The sequence below is a fragment of the Lepidochelys olivacea genome, assembly GCF_965140295.1.
Source record: "Lepidochelys olivacea isolate rLepOli2 genome assembly, chromosome: 2".
Taxonomy (NCBI): Eukaryota; Metazoa; Chordata; order Testudines; family Cheloniidae; genus Lepidochelys; species Lepidochelys olivacea.
In genome coordinates this window covers 82,812,628-82,834,318 of record NC_140412.1, presented here as the reverse complement: position 1 = coordinate 82,834,318, position 21,691 = coordinate 82,812,628, and the positions used below count along the sequence as shown (strand labels likewise).

General features: G+C 40.6%; 1 protein-coding gene across 6 annotated transcripts in view; it reads left to right on the top strand.

Annotated features, from left to right (window-relative positions):
- Positions 1-1,416: 1,416 nt before the first annotated feature.
- Positions 1,417-21,691, top strand: part of RBBP8 (RB binding protein 8, endonuclease) — a gene marked incomplete at its 3' end in the record, with an annotated part of 73,633 nt that continues 53,358 nt past the window's right edge. For 3 of the 6 annotated variants that reach the window (XM_084619741.1, XM_084619737.1, XM_084619742.1), the window contains exons 1-3: positions 9,271-9,391; positions 13,310-13,433; positions 15,130-15,358. In XM_084619741.1, coding sequence (XP_084475867.1) covers positions 15,247-15,358 — 112 coding nt within the window. In that variant the 5' untranslated portion in view covers positions 9,271-9,391; positions 13,310-13,433; positions 15,130-15,246. Of the gene's footprint in view, positions 1,545-9,270; positions 9,392-13,309; positions 13,434-14,369; positions 14,434-15,129; positions 15,359-21,691 lie in introns of those variants that run through there. The other 3 variants (XM_084619738.1, XM_084619739.1, XM_084619740.1) reach the window with 3 other exon arrangements.

Sequence of the window (21,691 nt, the reverse complement as noted above, 5' to 3'; positions counted from 1 at the left end):
TTCCTTTCCCCTTGCTATCCTGGTCTATGATAAAAAAAGTGGGGGATACCTTACACCAGGCTGGTTCAAGGGAAGGGTAATTTCCTCTGCACTAATCACTAGATCTCTACTAGCTATAATTAAAATTGATAAAAATGGGGATCTACTGCAGTATAAAAAATAGCAGGGTTAGATCACATCATGAACAAACACACAGTTTCTAGTTTAGGACAACATTTTTGTCAGAAAGAATAGGATGAAATTTTTCAAGCCAGGATGCCTAATGTTAGGCTCCTAAGTTAAAGGAGCCTAACTATGTGCTTAGAATCCTAACTTTAGGTACAAGTGGTCGAATTTTCAAGGGTGCTGAGACCCACAATTCTCATTGATTTCTAAGGAAGTGGAAGGTGCTCAGCACCTCTGAAAATCATGACACCGGATTTGAAAATTATGACCCATGTTCTTACAGGGAAGAAAATACAGGCTTATAAGGACAAGATTCTATTGAGGAAAATCCTGGTTCCTGCATGCAGCTTGAATAAATATGCTCAGGGCAATTCCCCAAAGCTCCTTGGTCCCAGGCCATGACGTGCCTAGCAGCAGTGCAACAGCCCATGAGCTACAGTAGCACTGTTGGAGTCTGTGCCCGCTATATGGGAGGAGGGTTGTGTTTGGCAAGTAGTTCTGGATAGTTGTGGACACACTGCCTGTACCTTGCACCTCCTCTGACTTGCCTCACCTCCAAAAAAAAACCCTGCAGTGAGGCAGAAGAAACCCAGCAGACAGCTCACCAGACCCCTGCGCAGGCTCTGCCAAATGCAAAGGACTGCCTTGGTTCCAGTACAGGAGGGTACAACTCATGAACGTGGTTTGGACAGTAGGGCAGGATTTGACCTTAGCATTTTGTTTGTTTGTGCTAAAAATGTACTGTCATTTAATTACAATTAGACTGTGTTACTTTTGCTTTAAAATAAATGGTTTTCTTCCCTGTTTCTCTGTGTTGATGCCAGTGTAAGGCAAAGCTTTTAGACTAGTGCATCTACATATGTAATGAAGGAGAATTTACAATAGGATCTTACTGTATGTGACACGGATATATCATTCCTCCACCCCTTGGTAAATTGTTTTGCTGGAGGCTACATCATTCTATCAAGGTAGTATGTTGGGAGTTGATGGAGGCATGAATGATTCACCATGTACAAAGCCTGGCTGAACTGAGTTGAGCTGCAGCATGTTGGGCTGGCCTTTGATGCAGACTGGTTGGACAGGTTCCTGGTCTGCTGAGGAACCGGTTTGACAGGCCTGTTATGCCAACAAATTCTGGTATGATTCCATGTTCTACAGAATGTAGAAACCTGCCCAGCCAGTTAAATGAAAGGCATATTAGGTTATCCATTGCACATTGTATGTATCTTAGGTGCAGCAGATCTCTTCTCAGCATTCTGTAGTGTGGTCCACAGCAGCTTCCTCATTTCATTTATGCCTGCGGTTTATAGCTTAAGGGAAAATCAGCAGGAAATATTCATCATCCCTGATCAAGAACAGAACTTTTCACACTTAAAAGGGTGAGTTTTAAAAATCTTTCTTTAAACGTTGAACTTGTTTAAGTAACCCACCTTATAAAATCAATGTTACCACACTTAAAGATGTAGAGTTGCTGTTTTTTTTAATGTATCAATTTACTAAATACCATTTATTCCCGCTTCTGTGGTTGTTGGTGACATCATTTTTGAAAGTATAACTTTTGACACTTCTGTATGTAGCTGAACATCAGCTATTCTGTCTATAATAATATTTAATGGGGAGCATAGTCTACTAGACTAAGCACAGAAGAGGGAGATGGGTACTCCTGAATTCTAGTCTACGCTCTGCCATTGACTTGGTGGGTGAACTTGGGAAAGTCTCTTAACTTCTCTGCCTTAGTTTTCTTATTTGTAAATGTGAGCATATCTAACTCAGGGGGCTGTTGTGGCAAAGTAAAGTGCTATGCAAGCACAAAGTGCTACTACTGTTATATTTCATCTTAGACCAACTTTTAAAAAAATATTCAGTTTTATGGAGTGAGTTAATTCACAAACCTTGAGTTAGCATAACCATAACTGACTTAATGGTCAATGTTCAGAAGCTTGCTGTTTCTTAGATGTAAGAAACTTACTTTAAATATGTTTTGATGTGTAATAAGTAATTCACAGTTGCAATATGAGTAAAGCCCAAATCAGAACCCCAGATCCATACAGCCCTGAAAATTGTGACTGTTTGGAATCTGAGTATATTCACAGGTACAGTGTCAAATAAGAAGAATAAAATAGTATAGAAAACAAAGGCTATGGAATTTGGTAACTGATTAACTACTGGCACTCAAAAGTACTTGAGCTGAATAGAAAGGAATGAAGACAGGTTTTATCATGTCTGTTAGGACAAATAACTCTTAATCTGAAGTAAATGTGAATCTTCCTGTCATCTACGTAACTATACTTTTGAAAACAATCTTATAACCACTTCCCTCTCCCCAGGAAACTTGTTTGAGTGTATCTTTAGAGAAAATAATTACAGGTCTTCTGTAAGATGTAGAGAAACATTCTGTACCTAGTGGGTTATGTTTTAGAGCAGCTTGTGGGAATGATGCTCTATACAGAGTATAGGAGAATTTAAGATAACCTCACAACAGGAAGTCTCATCCCAGTGAGTGCTTACTACATTGGCACTCCAGTTTGATGTAAAAGTGAACAGTTATCTTTATTACGATCTGATAGAATGCCAGTAAATAGGCCAGCTGAACATCACAAAAATGCTGTGAATGACAGGCTGAACTGATCTTCTCATTGGCAGCACTGTGTCTGCTTGATAAAATAAGATGTTCTCTTCAATAAATAAGATGTTAATAAGATAATAAATTAATACTTAATATAATTAATACTTAATGATAATAAGTTAATAAATAAGATAAAATAAGATGTTCTCTTTCAATGTGGGAAAAGGGAAAAGAACAAAAGGAAAGGTTTTTCACTCATGGAGTCTAAGAATACAGTTCAGAAAAACTGGTTCATTTTTAGAGGCTAAAATCTGTGATTGAAAATTGTAAAATATTAACAATCTACATATTTTAAAGAATAAATATTTTTTTCCAAAAAAAGGAAATATAAATATTATACCTATTGTGTCAGGTGATAAGTTTCATTCACAAAAATGTTTCCTGTATCAGTATTGGGGAAAGTGCATTTGTGTATACAGACAGGTAGATCAAATGTGTTTGACCCAGTATTCTAATTTATGGGAATTGCATGGCATTGTTTTCTAGTAGACACACACCATGGTGATGGGTTCTATAGACAAACCAAAATGAGAGATATAGGGAATAAGAGCTAAGACTCCAGGGCCTCCAACTCTGGCAGTGGCTTGCTTGTGCTACTTTGGACATGACAGGGCCCAAGCTTGTGAAGGGCTGAGCGCCTTTTGTGTAGTACTGAGCATGCTCAACTTACATTACAATCAGGATCTAGCCTTTGTCTCTTTGTGCTTAAGTTCCCTACCTGTTAAATAAAGATGGTAATACTTTGGAAGGTTGTTCCAAGGTGTAATTAACTAATATCTCCCAAGCGTTTTCAGGTCCTTAGATGACAACCACAACAGAAGTTTAAAGTATTATAATTATTATTGTGTTCTTATCATAGCACTGTATTACTTGTATATGCCTGCAGCCCTTCTATATTGAAAGGGATATTGTCAAGCCGTGCAAGTCCAGAGTTTGCTCTACTTTATAATATACTCTAAAGTCTGGCAGGGGACACATTGTAGACTATAAATTACTCCAGTAGCCCTTTGTTTTCTAAATCTAGAACACTGGAACACAGTACATTTTTAAAATCCCAACTACATAAATCAGACTTTCAAATATTACTTTCCCACTCACCCAGACTGACTTTTTTGTTTGTTTGGTTTGGGAGTTTTTTGGGGTGGGTGGGTGGTGGAGCCTTACAGGGTGGGGGGGGGGGGGGAAGGGTGTTTGTTTTTTCTGTTAAAGTCCCATCATTCATCACAGTAAAGGATGATAGTAAATTTTCATGATAATTTTCCAGAGCTGGAGTAAATCAAATCTGCCATTAAAATAGCTACACTATAACAATTTTGCACTTTTGGTTCCTCTCTCTGGTCTGTCACTGGTATTAACATACACTATTCCCAAATCTGTCACTCTTCTACTTAGAGTCTTTGGACTAGGCATGCTTGCCAAATATTCCAAGTTAAGGTCCAGTGGTAAGACAGAGAAATAATAACTATGTAAGAAACGAAGAGAATCAAACTGGTAGGGAAAAAGAATTTTTTCAACGGGCTGATCTACCCTACCACTTAAGTCGATGTACCTTACATTGCTCACAGGTGTGAAAACAATACCTCTCTGAGTTACGTAAGTTACATTGACCTAAAGCAATGTCCATACCGCGCTATGTCAACAGGAGACGCTCCCCCTCTGATGTAGCTTCTGCCTCTCGCAGAGGTGCAGTAATTATCCTAACGAAAGAACACTCTCCCACTGGCATAGCATGTCTTCACCAGATGCACTACAGCGGCACAGCTGCATGGGTGCAGCTGCGCCGATGTAGCACGGTAGTGTCAACTTGCCCTATGTTTTGGAAGTAACTATGGAGCTGGTCCTTCTAGCAAGTGTAGTTATTACTACCTTAAGTAGCCCCATTGAAATCTCTGTAATAAGCTCTACAATTAGCACCCAGTCCTGCACATACTGACTACTATCTAACTGTAGCACTGTGAAGCTAGCTATCAGAGCTAGTATCATAGTCCTACAGCTCATGTTCCTTAAACCGGCATGATAACTCCAAGCAATATGGAGAAGGAGCCCATTTCAGCCTTCTCTCTCTCTCCATGTTTGTCTGCTCTGCTAGAAGGGAAGAATTGATGCTGACTTGACTTTAAAAGTGATTGGGGAAGCCAGTTTAAGAAGTGTTCCTCTGCTCAGAACTATAATCAAGTGTTAGTGGAGTCACTCCTCCCACCAGAAGTAACTGCTGTCAGCACCACAGAGCTGTAGCAAACTCTATCTGCTCCCCAGTGGAGGGGATTGGGTGGCTCAGGGAATTGCCAGTTTCTAGTTTGGTCATTCAAATGCCATCTAGTGTTTCCATCACTTGGTGGTTTGGTGATCGTGATCTCAGTCCAGTGCCCTGTGGCAAAAGACCTAGTTACAAAAGCACCATTACAACTGATGCTAACTGACATCCTTATTGATTGTCTTAACAGAAAGACCAAAGAATTAATGGGCTTGGAGAACGAACTACACATTTACCTGGGAGGTGGATCCTCCAGAGTTCAGGGAGGTCATAAACACACTGGCCATGCAGTGGGGAGAAATAGGGGATTTCACTTGATGGAGTGGTTGAGCCAGTAGCTTTCATGAGCACTAAAATGCATTCACATGTGTTTTAGAGTAAAAAGGAAACATTTTCCTCATCCTTTTGATAATAAGACAAAATAAAATTCAAATGCAGATTTTCTAGGTAATTTTTAAGATATGTAACTCAAAGTTGTTTTTAATCTAAATTAAGCTAATAAAAGCAAGGAATTCTGAGTTACCTGCTTATCTGGCTAGCCCTATTGCACCCATGTATATGATCTATAGGATCACCTAATGTTCTAAGAATGCCTACTATACATTGATGCAGCACGTAAGCAACTGGTGCAATAACAGGCTTTTCATTATATCTGTGCTTCTGGGAGCGCTGCAATAATAGTAATTCAATCAATAGCTTGATAAAACTGCTGGTAAATAATCCAGGTCACCCAGTAACAAGGACATTAATATTAACCTATAATTGATAACTAACAGTTCCATACTAACAGCAACCCTTGCATCAATTTAACTAGATTCCACCCCCTGTTTCAGAGTTGTTTTTAGATAAGTATTTTAACACCAAGGTTAATGTGTCATGTGAAGGGTTCCTTTGAAATCTGGCCATGAGTCCACAGAAACTTTTGAATCTGTTCAGCAACAATGCCAGAGTCTTTTTTCCCACAGTTTTATTGTCTAGATGTGGATATTTACTCCAGTTAGATGAATGATATGGTGTTCCAGTTCAAATAGTAAACTTAAACATCTAGTGTAAATGAATTTGGAATAGAATGCTTTTCAGTAGTTCATTAGTACATTTAATTAGTCAAGTATCTACTAAGTAAGTTGTGGCCAAATTTGTCACCATGGGTCAGATTTTTCTGCAGAAAATCAAATAAATGACTCCTTAGTAGAAAGTAGGTACGGGAGGAAAAGTTCACTGTAATATGATTTTCAAAAACTATTATACTTATTCTAGTATCATTTACTACAGTTTAAATTAGGAGTAACCCCAACAAGTCAGTGGAGTTACATTGCCTTAAAAACCAATGAAAGAATTGGGATCATGTAGTTTATAGGGAAAACAATTGCATAAGTGTTTGTAATTACTGATACTAATTTTATTGCAATGCTTTTTGCATCTCACCATATCATACTTCCCATCATAAACTTAGCAGATCAATTTATTTTATTTATGTTTTTAAATCTTCTACTGGACCACCTAGATTCCTCATTGCAGCATTAACTCATTAGCTATAAATACATATTTGGAAGTAAAATTACAATTCAGAATTAAGTCTGATGAACTTTATAGCTCACACTATGTAACTGAACTATAAGATGTAGGGTTTTGTGCAAATATACTAGGAGTGTCCTATTTCCAAAAATGTTGAGATGCATTGAAACCTGACTATCTGTGAGAAAGAAGTTATTTTCTCATGCTTAGGAGAACCAAGACATAATTAATTGTACTAAGCAGTTAACTCCTAAGAAATCTGAGTCCAAGCATGGTGAAGTGTATAATCTCTCCTGGAGCAGCTTTATAGACCAAAACATGAGTTTGGTTTATGGTAGCATTACTGACCTAGCAACTTAGGGTGAGTTTTACTGTTACTTAACAGAGCTTAGCATAAATTCAAGGACAGCTTTCCTTCTTCAGTATGAGGAAGCTGCCAGCAAAGTCTTCCTAGTCCTGAACTCTCAAAGCTTGAAGGCTTCAAAAGAAAAATGTAGTAGCATATTTTAGAAAGTTTTGAGATGATACGGAAGACACAAAAATCTCTACAGTAATAAAAAGTGATTAAACAAACAATATTGAGGAGTGAGAAAGAAAATGGGCTAAAAAGATTTTCAAAGCCCTTGTTAGTAATAGGTATATACTTAACAGAGACTTGTAATATTTTCAACATAGTTGAACTTTAAATTTACAGGTTTCAGAGTAGCAGCTGTGTTAGTCTGTATTCGCAAAAAGAAAAGGAGTACTTGTGGCACCTTAGAGACTAACAAATTTATGTGAGCATAAGCTTTTGTGAGCTATAGCTCACTTCATCAGATTCAAAGTAAGCTGTAGCTCATGAAAGCTTATGCTCACATAAATTTGTTAGTCTCTAAGGTGCCACAAGTACTCCTTTTCTTTTTTTAAATTTAAAGTGTATTCAAAAGTCAGCTTTGATTCTAATCTGACCATATTTCAGAAAGTTTTTCTTTGTTTTAGATCTAATTGTGATTTAGAAAGTTTCTCCATTTTTACTTTCTAGTGCAGTGATACTCAGACTGATTCCTGAGCTGCAAGTGGCTCTTTAATTTATCTCCTGCAGCTCTTTGCTGCACATGACAATAAAACAGTGTGATTTAATTATTAACCAATCAGGCTGTTATTAATTCATTGTAGTTGATAAAATAATACTTGTTCAGTCATTTTGTTGTATTTTTTATATATTGTTTCTCTTACTATAGTACTATATATATATTTCCCATCATACTGTACTATAGTAAGAGAAACAAAGAATTCACACTCCTATGGCTCTTTTGGGTAATGTTGATTGCTAATTTGGTTCCAGAACCACTGAGGTCTGAGAATCACTGTTCTAGTGACTTAAGCATTCAAGTATGTGACTGAATAATCTAACAAGGGGAAGGTGAAATAGCAAGACAGACCTGATATGGTAAACATTAAAACATATATAACTCATTTACTAATGTGAGTAAAATAGCATGTGTTTGTAGGACTGGCCTATAGCCAAGCAAGCGCAAGTCTTCCAAGCTCATAACTACGCCATATCTACAAAATTCTTGGTGTTTTTGTGTGTGTACAATGGAGTTCTGAAAAGGAAGAATATAGTTAGAAGAAAGTTGGATCTGATCCTTCAGTTTATACATACGTAAACTTCCAAATTAAAGTCCCTTAGTTTTGCTTCCCTAAAGAGAAGAGGTTTAGGCCCAAAGAGTGTTTCCCTGTAGTTTGGGTGAAGATGTTCTGTGGGCTAGCTCCTCAACAGAGGTTAATAAGTGTAGAACAGACTTCAGTGAAGTTTACAAGGAGAATCTGGCCCTACATGTTTATACCCTTATATAAAACACTAGCATGTACCTTTCCTGGGCTCTAGGCACCGCTGCTATACTAAACATAAATACAGCAGCCTCCCCAAAACCAGGAAGGAAAAGAAAAGAAAACTCTCCAACCACAGCTTCCAACCCTCATTATACAGATCCCTCACCCTTCCCTCCCCAAAACTCTGGGGAAAAGATGGATTTTGCAGCATGACTTGATGAGAAACAGATTAAGGCTCCAGCAGCCAAAGGGAATTCTAAAGCTGGGACCCAATAAATCCAAAAGCCTCTTAGGTTGGATACCAGGGGTGAATTTGTTCCCTTTTCATATAGGGTCTTTTCTCGCGGATTACATTTTTCAAGGAAGGTGAGGCTCCCAAACTGCACCCTGGCTTTCCACCAGGATGGACTGACACGTGCGGCACTCCGCGCTGTCGTTCTGGGGTTTCATGATGGTTCCCGCGTCCCCCAACTTCGTGATTCTTCTCTCGTTATATGGTGTTTTCCGTTAATCCCGCGGGGATCTCACAAACCCGGGGGGAATCCACAGCCGGCGTGGGGCGCTCTGGGACCGGGACCGGGCGTGGGGCGCTCTGGGACCCGCGACTTTTTAAAAAGCAGGTTGTGGGGAACATGAGCGGCGCCGCGTTCAGCCGCATCCTCCAGGCCGGAGCCAAGCCCCCACCCCTCGGCTGTTACGCCCCCACGCTGACGTTGAGCCCAATCTCATGGGCGGGGGGAGGGGGGAGCAGGGAGGTTCTTTTTGCCCTACAGCTGCCTGCCGACCGCGCGCCTCAGAGTATCTCTAATTACCGCTCCCAAAAAGCCCCCGCCCCCGGGGCAGGGGATTCTCGCGAGAGTGTGAGGGGGGCGGTCCGTCTCGTGAGAAGTCGCCGGCCGACCCGGGGCAATCCCTGAGGCGCCCAGTGGGGGGCGCAGAGCAGCGCTTTGCGCCGTTCGCCTTTCTCTTTCCCGCCGTTTGCGCCGAGCCGCTGGAGACTAACCAGCCGCCGCCAGGTAACCGCCCCCGTTCCTCTCTGGCAGCGCGACCCGCGCGCAGCTCCCGCCACCGAGTCGCTGCCCAGGGCGTCTCGCCCGCCCCGACGCCGCCGAGACCCGGGCGGGGCAGCCCTGCCGCGCGGCCAGCGGGTTCGGGGGAGACCCGCGGGGAGGCCCCTTCCCCTAAACAGCCCCTCTGTGCCGGCCCCCAAACAGCCGCCCCCCTGGTGCCCGGCAGCCCCCGGGGTCCCCGGCCCCGCCCCCACAGGAACACGCGCCGCCCCCCTTTCCGCCCCCCAGCAGCCAGCTCAGAATCCCTCCCTGGGGTCCCTGAATCAGCCCCAAGCCCCCCGATACTGCCCCAAGCCCACTGCTCGCAAACCCTGCCCCGAAATGTCCCCTTCCTCCCCCCCCCACCAGCTGTGACCCTGCAACCCCCCCTCCTCCCCGCTCAGACCGCTAGTTTGTTACTGACCGAGGCAGTCATTGTAAGGAAGTGAGGATGAGCTTTGGCCCTCTCAGCCCATGGACAGGGCTGCAAACACAGCTGTCCCCTTTGGCCTCCTGTGAAATACCTACTTCTCTCAGCCTGGAGAAGAAATGATGCATCCTCTCTGGGCAGCTTTGGTGGCTCTAAAGCATGTGCTCCAAGGCACCAACCACAGAGGGAAGCAATGGGGGAGGGGGGAGGATTTAGCCCTTTTAGTCGGTGAAGACATCTCAAAGCTTTGCTCTTTTCACGGATAAAAGTTGGTCCAATAAAAGCTGTTAGTTCACCTGTCCTGTCTCACTCAAGAAATCTCACGTCATTTTTATGAAAGAATTAAAATTAAATGGCTCATCCTGTAGAGGTGAACTCATTGTTTTTTTCAAACTTGCTTGTCATGTTCACTACAAGGTGTATATGTACTGGTAAAGAATGTTGTGTCCATCTAAACTAAATAGACTTAGCCCCAAAGTTAAGCTGTAAAAATTGCAACCTTGTCCACCACCTACTTCATGGGCTTTGCACTATGACCTTAAAGCTGATGCAGTCAGACTAAGCCTGTGTCTATTCCAGGGTTTTTCTGCAAAAATATCTACTTCTGAGAGTCATTGTATAGACATCAGAGGGGTAGCCATGTTAGTCTGGATCTGTAAAAGTGGCAGAGAGTCCCGTGGCACCTTATAGACTAACAAACGTATTGGAGCATAAGCTTTTGTGGGTGAATACCCACTTCGTCAGATGCATATAGTGGAAATTTCCAGAGGCAGGTATAAATATGCAAGCAAGAATCAGGCTAGGGATAACAAGGTTAGTTCAATCAGGGAGGATGAGGCCCTCTTCTAGCAGTTAAGGTGTGAACACCAAGGGAGGAGAAACTGCTTTTGTAGTTGGCGAGCCATTGACAGTCTTTGTTTAATCCTGAGCTGATGGTGTCAAATTGGCAAATGAACTGAAGCTCAGCAGTTTCTCTTTGAAGACTGGTCCTGAAGTTTTTTTGCTGCAGGATGGCTACCTTTAAATCTGCTATTGTGTGTCAGGGAGGTTGAAGTGTTCTTGTATATTGGTTTTTGTATATTGCCATTCGTAATATCTGATTTGTGTCCATTTATCCTTTTAGGTAGGGACTGTCCAGTTTGGCCGATGTACATAGCAGAGGGGCATTGTTGGTACATGATGGCGTATATTATATTGGTGGACGTGCACGTGAATGAACCGGTGATGATGTGGCTGATCTGGCTAGGTCCTGTGATGGTGTCGCTGGTGTAGATATGTGGGCAGAGTTGGCATCGAGGTTTGTTGCATGAATTGGTTCCTGAGTTAGAATTACTATGGTGCGGTGTGTAGTTGCTGGTGAGAATATGCTTCAGGTTGTCTGTGGGCAAGGACTGGCCTGCCTCCTTGTCCAGGATGGGTTGTAGATCACTGATGATGTGTTCAAGAGGTTTTAGCTGAGGACTGTATGTGATGGCCAGTGGAGTTCTGTTGGTTTCTTTCTTGGGCTTGTCTTGCAGCAGGAGGCTTCTGGATACATGTCTGGCTCTGTTGATCTGTTTCCTTATTTCTTTGTGTGGGTATCGTAGTTTTGAGAGTGCTTGGTGAAGATCTTATAGGTGTTGGTCTCTTTCTGAGGGGTTGGAGCAAATGCGGTTGTACCTCAGCGCTTGGCTGTAGGCAATGAATTGTGTGGTGTGTCCGGGATGGAAGCTCTAGGCATGAAGGTAGGCATAGCGGTCGGTGGGTTTTTGGTATAGGGTGGTGTTAATGTGACAGTCACTTATTTGCACCATGGTGTCGAGGAAGTGGACTGCCCGTGTAGATTGGTCCAGGCTGGGGTTGATGGTGGGGTGGAAGAATTCCACCACGATTTCAGTAGCTTCCAGAGTTTCCTTCCCATGTGTCCAGATGATGAAGATGTCATCAATGTAGCATAGATAGAGAAGGGGCATGGGTGGACGAGAGCTGAGGAAGTGCTGTTCCAGGTCAGCTATGAAAATGCTGGCATATTGTGGGGCCATGCGGGTACCCATAGCGATGCCATTGGTCTGGAGGTATATATTGTCATCAAATTTGAAATAATTGTTCATGAGGATAAAGTCACAGAGCTCAGCAACCAGTTGTGCTGTGGCATCATCAGGGGATACTGTTCCTGATAGCTTGTATTCCATCTGTGTGGGGGATGTTTGTATAGAGAGCCTCTACATCCATGGTGGCGAGGATGGTGTTTTCTGGAAGATCACAAATGCATTGTAGTTTTCTCAGGAAATCAGTGGTGTCACAGAGATAGCTGAGAGTGCTGGTGGCGTAGGGTCAGAGTAGAGAGTCCACATACGTGGACAGTCCTTCAGTGAGAGTGCCAATGCCCAAGATGCTGGGGCGTCCAGGATTTCTGGGATTGTGGATCTTGGGTAGTAGATAGAATAACCCCAGTCGGGGCACTAAGGGTATGTTGATTTGTTCCTGTGTTAGCATAGGGAGTGTCCTGGGTAGATGGTGCAGTTTCTTAGTGTATTCCTCAGTGGGATCTGAGGAAAGTAGCCTGTAGAATTTGGTGTTGGAGTTGTCCGGCAGCCTCCTTTTGGCAGTCAGACCTGTTCATGATGACAACAGCACCTCCTTTATCAGCCTCTTTGATTATAATGTACAGACGACTTTTTTGTGGCTGCTCGCACTTTTAATAATTGTCTAACCTCTGGAGTGTCAACAGCATCATGGTGTTATGAATGTTACTGGCTGCAAGAGCTTTTCTTAAGGAAGTCCACCCAAAGTTGGTAACAGCTACAGAGCAGCGCCAATACAGCTGAGTGAAGGCCTTTTCATTTTTAGAGCAGTGGGTGGCATCAGGCAGCTTTCTCCTGCTCCTCCCTCTGCTGGAGGTAGTCATGCATTCATGTACATTCAGTTCAGTGTTTCAAGCTCTTTTTCAGAGCCATGAAGGCTGTTTTGGAATCAGTTCTTAATATCCAGACTCAGTTTTGTTCATTTTTATCACATGCCAGTTGTGCTTATACAACTGCCCAGCCTTGTCCAGGGATATTTCTGAACACTGACTGCTAGAGGCAGGAGAGTAAGCAGAGTATGCATGATCATGTGTTGAACATCTGCCGTGACTGGCATCTCGTTTTGGGGTTACAAAGCTGATGGAGCTTAGGACAATTCCACTACTTTTTTTTCTTTTAATTTCAGCATTATGTACCACTGAAAATAAATTTTGTGGGAAATTTATGCAGAAAAACCTTAGAGACAATCCCCAAAAGTGGAAGAAAATTCTAAATCACGTGCCCTCCAACTGAAAATGACAGTCGCTAGATGTTCAAATCTAAGGGTGTAAGCAAGGACGCATCTTATCTCTACTGTCCTGACTGCTCATAGAGAGAGAGGTGATTTCTCAGGCAGCTCTATTTAAAAGCTAATGAAAACAAATGTCTAAAAGACATTCCTAATGTTATTAGGCAATGGGTTCCACAAAGAAGCATTGTATGATGGCTCAAGGTGAAGCATTTCAGCTGTGAAGATGTATGGAGACCTCTATCATGACTTCAGTTGGTGACCAGTAATTATCCGTAATTCCAAAAGGTAACTTGTTTTCTGTTGAGTTGTGTTTAATATGAGAACCTTCGCTAACTTGAAACTTATAGCCAGTGCAATAGGTCATGTAATTCAATCTCCAAGAGCCAAAGCAGATTCAAGCATATCTGGGGCTGTCTGATGTCTGTTTTATGTAAGGTGCACATTTTGAGCCTCCACACAAGTCTCTTTTATATGTATTTATCCTCAAACAGGCTGTAAGATAAAGAGGTACTAATATCCCATTTTAGTGATGGGGAAGTGAGGCACAGAGAGGCTAAGTGGCTTGCCCAAAGTCAAATAGGAAGTATGTGATAGAGCAGAGACTTGGAGCCAGGTCTTCCAAGTCCTAGGTTAGCCCTCAAACCATTGAACGATCCTTCCTAATGTGAAGAGTTTAGGAGACCGATTGTTTGTGAAAGAAGTTGCAGCCTCAATACATATGTTTATGTAGCTCATGGACTTGTATGTTAGAAAGTACAGCTGCTTGGTTACTCCTAGGTCTTGCGGGGTATGAGGAGAAACTTTGCATTTTACCTCAGAAACTCAGGGAGCCCTGGCCCCTTCCAACTGCAGATCTTAAAAGTCAGTCTCCAGCATGCTCAGTCAGAATCGTCATTTAAGAATAACTCAAAAGGGCTGGGGGATTATTAATGTACTTATTTATCATTTGTATTACAGAACAATAATAACTAAGATCAGGACCAATGGTGGGTAGGTACTGTACAAGCATATAATAAGAAACAGTCCCTGACCCCAAAAGTTTACAATGTAAAGAGACAAGCCAACAGCTGGGAGAGAGGAAAGATAATTATCCACAGTTTCACAACTGAGGGACAGATTGCATGGCTTTTCCAATGTCACACATCTGTGTCAGCACCAGGAATGAATCGAGTTCTGAGTTCCAATGCAGTATCCTAACCACAGCACCTTGTTCCTCTCTAGATTACCTGAGGAGATCCTCTTCACTGTGGAACCCCTCATAAGGCAGCAGGAGCAGCAGTAGGTGGTAATTTCTTTGCAATGTGACTCCATTTGAGTCATATTGTTGGAGTCTGAGAGGAATCTGCTTCAGTGCAGAGACACAGGATCCTGTGACTTTGATGGATCCCAAGATCCTCATGGGTTTTGGGGGATCTGCAAGTTCTGGGACCAACCTCCTATTCTTCTGTGAGGAGACAATCCCACTCCTGGTGGCAGAATTTAGAGAAAACTACCAGGGGAACCTGAGTGTTCCTCTTCATCTGATTTCCTCCTTTAGGAATGAGCATTCTGAGCCCGTATCTAGAATTATATGCATAAAGAAATACATGTGCACACCCTGTGGTTTTTTTTAGCCAGTTGGCCCCTTTTACAAAATTGTATTGAAGCATTTTCAAATTGTAAAATATGGGGATCGTAAGGTAATTTTGGTAATCAGGAATTAGATTAAAATGTTTTTAAACATGGAAAAAGTGTGAACAATCCTTAAAATCTGTCATCTAATTTGAATTTGGTAGCTGTTTTTTTAAAAAAAAAACTTTTATTATACAATAGTTTTTAGCTTTCGGCAAGATAATTAGAACTTACCAAGCTTTTAAGGTGAATGATTGTCACTAAATAAATACAACTTGACAATGACAGGCAGTGGGCTTTGTATTTCATCATGGCTGCAAGTCATATTCTGATACATGCAAACGTAAATGTTGTCAATCTGTCATTACAGGCATGCAGCTGTCTTCAGAAACAAACTTCATAGCTATGTAATTTAAAACTAAAAAGGATAGAGTGAACAAGTACCATAGATAAGATAAGTGAAAACAGTTACATTGGAAAAGACAAGATGAATGTTTCTGGAGGAAGTTGTGGGAGCCCCAGCTCTGCTGAATCTACTGGTGACATCTTCAAGGATCTGTGGTCCAAACTAAAAGAATATCATGATAAAGAAGTACAAGGTAAATTATTCCAAATGGTGCTGTATGTTGATGGAGTTTGGTTTATTTATGAACAGGATTATATGAAGGGCTTGCCTACGATAGCAGAGGACTGGACTTGATGACCCAGAAGTCCCTTCCTGTGCTGTGCTTCTGTGTACGTAAAATGGGAACTGTTAGTACAAAGGAGCTTTGTTTATAGTTAGATTAGGAGGCTACTTTTAACTGTTGTGCTTGTTTTTAGAAGTAAAAAAGTTTACTCTAGGGCTCCAATCCTGCAAGTGAGCCAGTACAAAACTTCTCTGACTACGATGGCTTGTGTTATGCAGCAGGTCAGATTGGATGATCACAGTGGTGGTCCCTTTTGGCTTTAAAATCTGAATATTCTTCCAAGGTTGGAACCTAAGCAATCAAACTGTACAAATGAACTCATAAATCTACCAAGTAAAGTTACTTAACCTGAACTGACCTTTACAGTTGCTTTGGAGGTACTTAGTGCTATTTTGCTATTAATGCTTCATAATTGAAAGTCACTGGTTTTAAAGGAAAAACAAGTTACCAAGCCCAATGTTTTTTTTTTTCCTCCTTTTTTTTAATTTCCTTTTCTTCTTACGTCTTCAGATACATAAAACCAATGGACTGTATAGATATTAACACTTGTGGTAATGTCTCTAGTTTTAACTATTCACAATGAAATTTTTAATGCAAGAATAAATAGCTTCTATTATATTTTTCAGCCTTTGTGCTACTGGTTGTACCATGATTATGACTCTTAGAAGGCATTGTACATCTGCATTCTTGAGTATTGGGGAGAATTAAAAAACATCCAAAAATGAGAGGAATTATCACAGCATGCAATTTTTATATTTTATCATATTTATAATATTTCCTTAAACAATTTCAATGTGTGTTTTTTCTCTTTCTAAAAATACGTGGTCCAAACTTAAAACCTGGTCTCTCAAACCTTAAATCACATGAATAGTTGTTAATGCATGATTAGTGCTTTTGAATTGATTTAGAACAGTGTTTGACTTGAACTTCCGAAAATGCATTGTTGTACATTAAAGACTATGCAAATCACTTTGGAAAAGAAGCAGATGACTTATTAGGAATTAATGTAGGCCCCAGTTGTGCTATTAGATCCTTGTAGGCAGATAGTTCCACCTATGTGGAGTCTCACTGACTTCAAAATGAGTACAGGGATCTGTCTATGGAGGCCTGATTGCAGGATCAGTCCTTAGTTTTCAAATACGTAATGGCCCAATCTTATAAAATGCAGCTGCCCTCATTACTCTGACTGAAATTGGTGGGACATTTGATTCCACTCAGCAACTTGCAAGATTGGGCCTTGAGGATTTGTGTACCTGGTCAAAAACATCTGTTGTTCACTAAAAGAAAATTAAGCTGACATTTTTTAAAAGAAAAAGATTTACCAACCAATTGCATTCTGGTTACTTTTTTTAACAAAAATCTTAGTTTGTATCCTGAGAGATAAAATAAGTTTTATAGAATGTCCTGAAAAACACTATGTTGTAGTTTATTTCTTAAAATATTATCTTTACTCCTGTTGATTTGATTCAATCTTGAGCTGGGTTTCAATAGTGGGTGTGATGTCATCAGCAGATCATATGTTGGAGCATCAGAGTGGGATTTGGCAATCCATGGCATGTGTAAACATGAAAAACAAAAAAAAATAAGACTTATGGGTGGTGTTGAATGCCCCTTTGTAGTTATTTGGGACATTCAGTGCATGTTTCTAAAGTTTTGGTTTTCTTTATACATTTGCATGTTCTCTTTAAAATGTGTATTGGGTGGGGCCAGGTAATTTTGCCACTAAGCAAACTTTTTCATGCCTAGCTCTTCGGTAGTGTGTTCCACAGTGTTGGGTAAAATTAGATCTTCCACGATAACATCAAAGACATGCCTGAAGGATAGTTTAATTTTTTTCAAAAGGTGGGGAGAAGAGAGTATTTAAGTGCAAGAGAATATTTAAGACACATCAAACAAAGACTTGCCTGGGCTTTGCTTGTTTCTGAAGTCTATTAATAAGAATTAAATAGAATTGATTCATGAGTTTTAAATCTATATGTCAGCAAATATATATTACATATGGTTATATTTAGGAGAAATGGAGTGTTTGCTCAATAAGTGAAGCACTTTGTGTATGCTTGTACTGACTATCAGAGGACTGTTACTTCTGTTACAAATTCTGCTTTCCAGGGATTTGCAAGTTAACATAAGTTACAACTGCCTGAAATTTTATAAAAGTTCTAATTTTTTTAGAGTGCTTTAAATTGGTTATGTTGGATTATTTTTTATTAGTACATTGGAGGAAAAAAATGTGTATGCACTCTCCATTGTGTCCTTGATCACACTAAATGAAAAACAACTATTTTTTAACAAATGTAATTTTACAACTTCTGTACTTTGTCTTTAGAGAATAAATGGAGGCTTTTTCATTTTTTATCAGGCCAGTTTATACACCTTTGAAAAGCTGCTTCTCTGCTGACAAAATAGCTAATAGTTTCTGCCACAAACTTTCTGTGTGACCATGAGCAAGGCCTAATTATCAAAGGAGCTGTGTACCTGTAGTTCCCAATGACTTCAATGGAATTTGTGGTGATCCGTACTTCTGAAAATTGGTCAATAAATCTCTGCCTCCATTTCCCATTTGTGAGATGCATATGGTAATTAATACTTCCCTACTTCACACAGGATATTATCTAATACTAATATTTGTGAAGAGCCCAGATCACCCAACAGATATTAGTACTTACATACTAATTACAAATTAGATATGTGATATGAATAGTCTCTAAGTAGGTGTCGGATTTGTCACTCATCAACTTTGTATCTGAAGCATAATCTTTAAAACTAAATCTGAAGCTGTGTACTATAGGAAACAAATATACCTGAAATACATTGAACAAACAGAGAAGGAGGTTTTTGTAGAACAATAAAATAAGTAATCCAGTTCTTCCCCATTACACCCACAGAAAAACAGGAGACTGTGATAAAGAAGATATGAGTCTTAGGGCAGATAGGATCATGAAAAATAAAACACATTTTTGCATTGAAGGATCCCTGTAGGAGATGAGAAGGTTGAAGACTATGGAAAAAGTAAATAAAAGTATGTTGAAATTGCTATCTTCATGCTCATCATAACTGAATTATATCCTTACCTTCAGGATTAACCTATCCTCTCATCCATTCAGAGTAAATTTTCTGTTTCTTAGATACCTCATAAAAGATATTTTTGACATCTTTAGAAGTATTTCTAAAAATTTGTCTTGCAGAATTTAGCAATTTCAGTAGAATAATGAAAGATTATTAGAAATATAACTCTTAAAATTACATAGTAAAGTGATAGGTAACTTTACACTGAGTTTCTTCCACACATCATTTTAAGATGACATAAGACACATGGAAGTCCTCAAAAGGTTTTCCGCTATCACCTGTTTTCTCGTGTGGAACTGTAATGCAAGAGAGAAGGCATTTACCACAATGATGAAGGTTGTGGGCCACACACCATTCCATTAAATCCTGTTACTTAAAATGCTTGGCTTTTGAGGATAAGAAAGAGGTGCTATTAGGAGACTCTATGTATAATGGAATTTGGAATCTTTTCCCTATTAGGTCACTATTTAAAACACAACCCATGTTAGTAAAGATCAGAAATTGTCACCATATGACAGCTATGGTCTCAGTACAATTGTTTCTGGACAGTCATCTGCATAATATAATTATAACCCAATCAGCCTATAACCCCTCAGATGGAAGCCCCAGAACACACTAATCCCATAAGAGAGAGAACTGCATTTCACATTCCAAGACCTGCAGTTCAAATAAATGTTTGTTTGAATGTAAAATAGCATACATTTGAATGAATTACTATAGCTTTTTCTCTGGTTTCTCTTAACTATTTCCATTTCATTTTTTTCTCAGACAGTGGAGTTAGATGCCAAGACGTATGCTAATACAATGTTAATACTGAAAACTTAAGTATACAGGTCAAGAAATTAAAATGATGAAGTTCCTGTAGCTATGATAACTCTACTGTATTTAAATCTTAATTAAGGTATAAATAAGTCACAGTCCAGTTGTGTGCATGTCCAATGAGGTGTAATCGTAACAGTCCTTAATGAAAAATATTACATATATGCATAATGTAGCCTAGTTACAAGTCTCATAACCTTCACTTTTAAATGTTGAATGTTGTGTATTGATATTAACCTAAATGTTAATATTAAAAATAGATTTAAAACAATATTAATAAATATTCATCAAGTCACCTTCACATTGCACACTTTAAAGCAGTTAAAGCCTAACATCCCAGCAATAGGTCCCCTGCACCAAATCATCCACCTGCTTCGCAAGAAGGTATCTGGAAAGGAGAAACTAAGTGGTTGTGATTAAACTGAGGAATTTTTTCCACTTTAGACAAATATTTGGTTTGCTATATATTGAATTCTGGAAACATAAAACTTTTTTTTAGAAACACAAGCATAGTCCTATTAGTTAGTGTGATCAAAGCTTCCTGGTACCCTGAAAGACAAAAAGGAAGAGATTATGGGTAACGTTAGTAATTCTACACTCTCAGATAAATGTAACAAACTGGATTCCTGCCTTCTCATTGTAGTCGTTTGACTTTTAAAAAAAACTTTAAGTAACCAGTTCAGCTCTTCCTGAATTCAGGTGAGAGGGGAGATAGTGTTACTTATAGCACAGTACTTGGCCTTTTGAGCATTGCCTCTTCAGTTGGCGGCTCAGGTTGCCAATGTTACAATCTTAAATACTTTGCTGAACAGACTACCTGTTCATACAGGAGCCACATTGTTGTGCAGCCTCATTCCTTCTGATGGGTGTGGAGTAGGATTAAAGCACACTTTATAGGGGTTCTAATTGCCGATGTCTAATTGACTTTATGAATAGCAACCACTTTAAAAAATAAATAAATCCTCTTTCTGTGCTGCATGACAGAACATAAAGTCACATAGGTGTTGAGTGCTTATGAGATAAGAAGTCTTTACCTATGTCCCAAGAACTTTCTTTTGAAGTAGTCTCCATGCATTTTCTATCTCATTGTTACCTTATCATCTTGTAACAGTCTATAGCAGAGGTGGGCAAACTACGGCCCGCGGGCCACATACGGCCCGGCCCCTGAGCTGTCGGCTATGGAAGCTATCCTGGCCCCTCCCCCGTTTTTCCCCTCCCCCGCAGCTACGCAGCTGTGTGGACAGCGCTCTGGCTCGCCTCTCCTGTGGGGCAGCGCAGCGGCGTGGCTGGCTCCAGCATGGTAAGGGGGCGTGGAGTAGGGGTTGGATAAGAGGCAGGGGGGCCTAAGAGGCAGTCAGGGGACAGGGGGCAGTTGGATGGGGTGGAGGTTCGGAGGGGGGGGGTTGGATAGGGGGTGGAGTCCTGGGGGGGCAGTTAGGGGCAGGGGTCCTGGGAGGGGGCAGTCAGGGGTCAAGGAGCGGGGGGGGGGGGTTGGATGGGTCAGGAGTTCTGAGGGGTGTGGAAAGTAGGAGGGGGATAGGGGGCGGGGGGGCCAGGCTGTTTGGGGAGGCACAGCCTTCCCTAACCGGCCCTCCATACAGTTGCGCAATGCCGATGTGGCCCTCAGGTCAAAAAGTTTGCCCACCCATGGTCTATAGTGTGTTTTCACTGAATCTTTGTCTTGACTATTACTTTCCAAGTGGAAGCCTGAATACTGGAAGGTTTGCCAGAATAAAGATTAGCATGTATGTCAACAAGTAAACTTTCTTATTTAGCTATTCTTGGAGGGGCAGGGAAGGAAATTTCTTGACAATCCCAACCTCTACTTCTCCAAGCAAGGTCACAGTTTTTATTTTTGTGTTTTTATGTTATGTCTTTACTATGTCAGCACTTTCTTAATAAGGCTGTCGTGAGATTATAACATTAAAGAATATCCTTTTTTGTGAATGGCATGCTGGCACAGGTATTTTTAGTTCAAAAGTTTTTTAAAATATGAATAAAACTGGTAAGTTTTTTTTTTTTTTTGGTTATAAGTTTGAAGAAGGCATTGGGGGGGAATTTCCTTATTCATTGGCTTCACATGTTTTATATTTCCATTCTTAATTTTATTTATCATGTACTTAGCATCTGATTATCCCCAACAGTGACATTTGGAGGGTCCCATACATGTGTGAATCTTCCCTCCTCTACAGGACATGGATGACTGAATAGGAAAAGAGTGAGGAAGTCACAGAACGATGTGCATCATTCCTCAAATCATCTTAAAGAGGCTTTTTGGGAAGCTTCAGCCTGAGAAGTCCCTAGCAGCATGGCTACATTAGAGCTGGAAGAATAGTAGTAGCCCCAGAAGCATGTCCT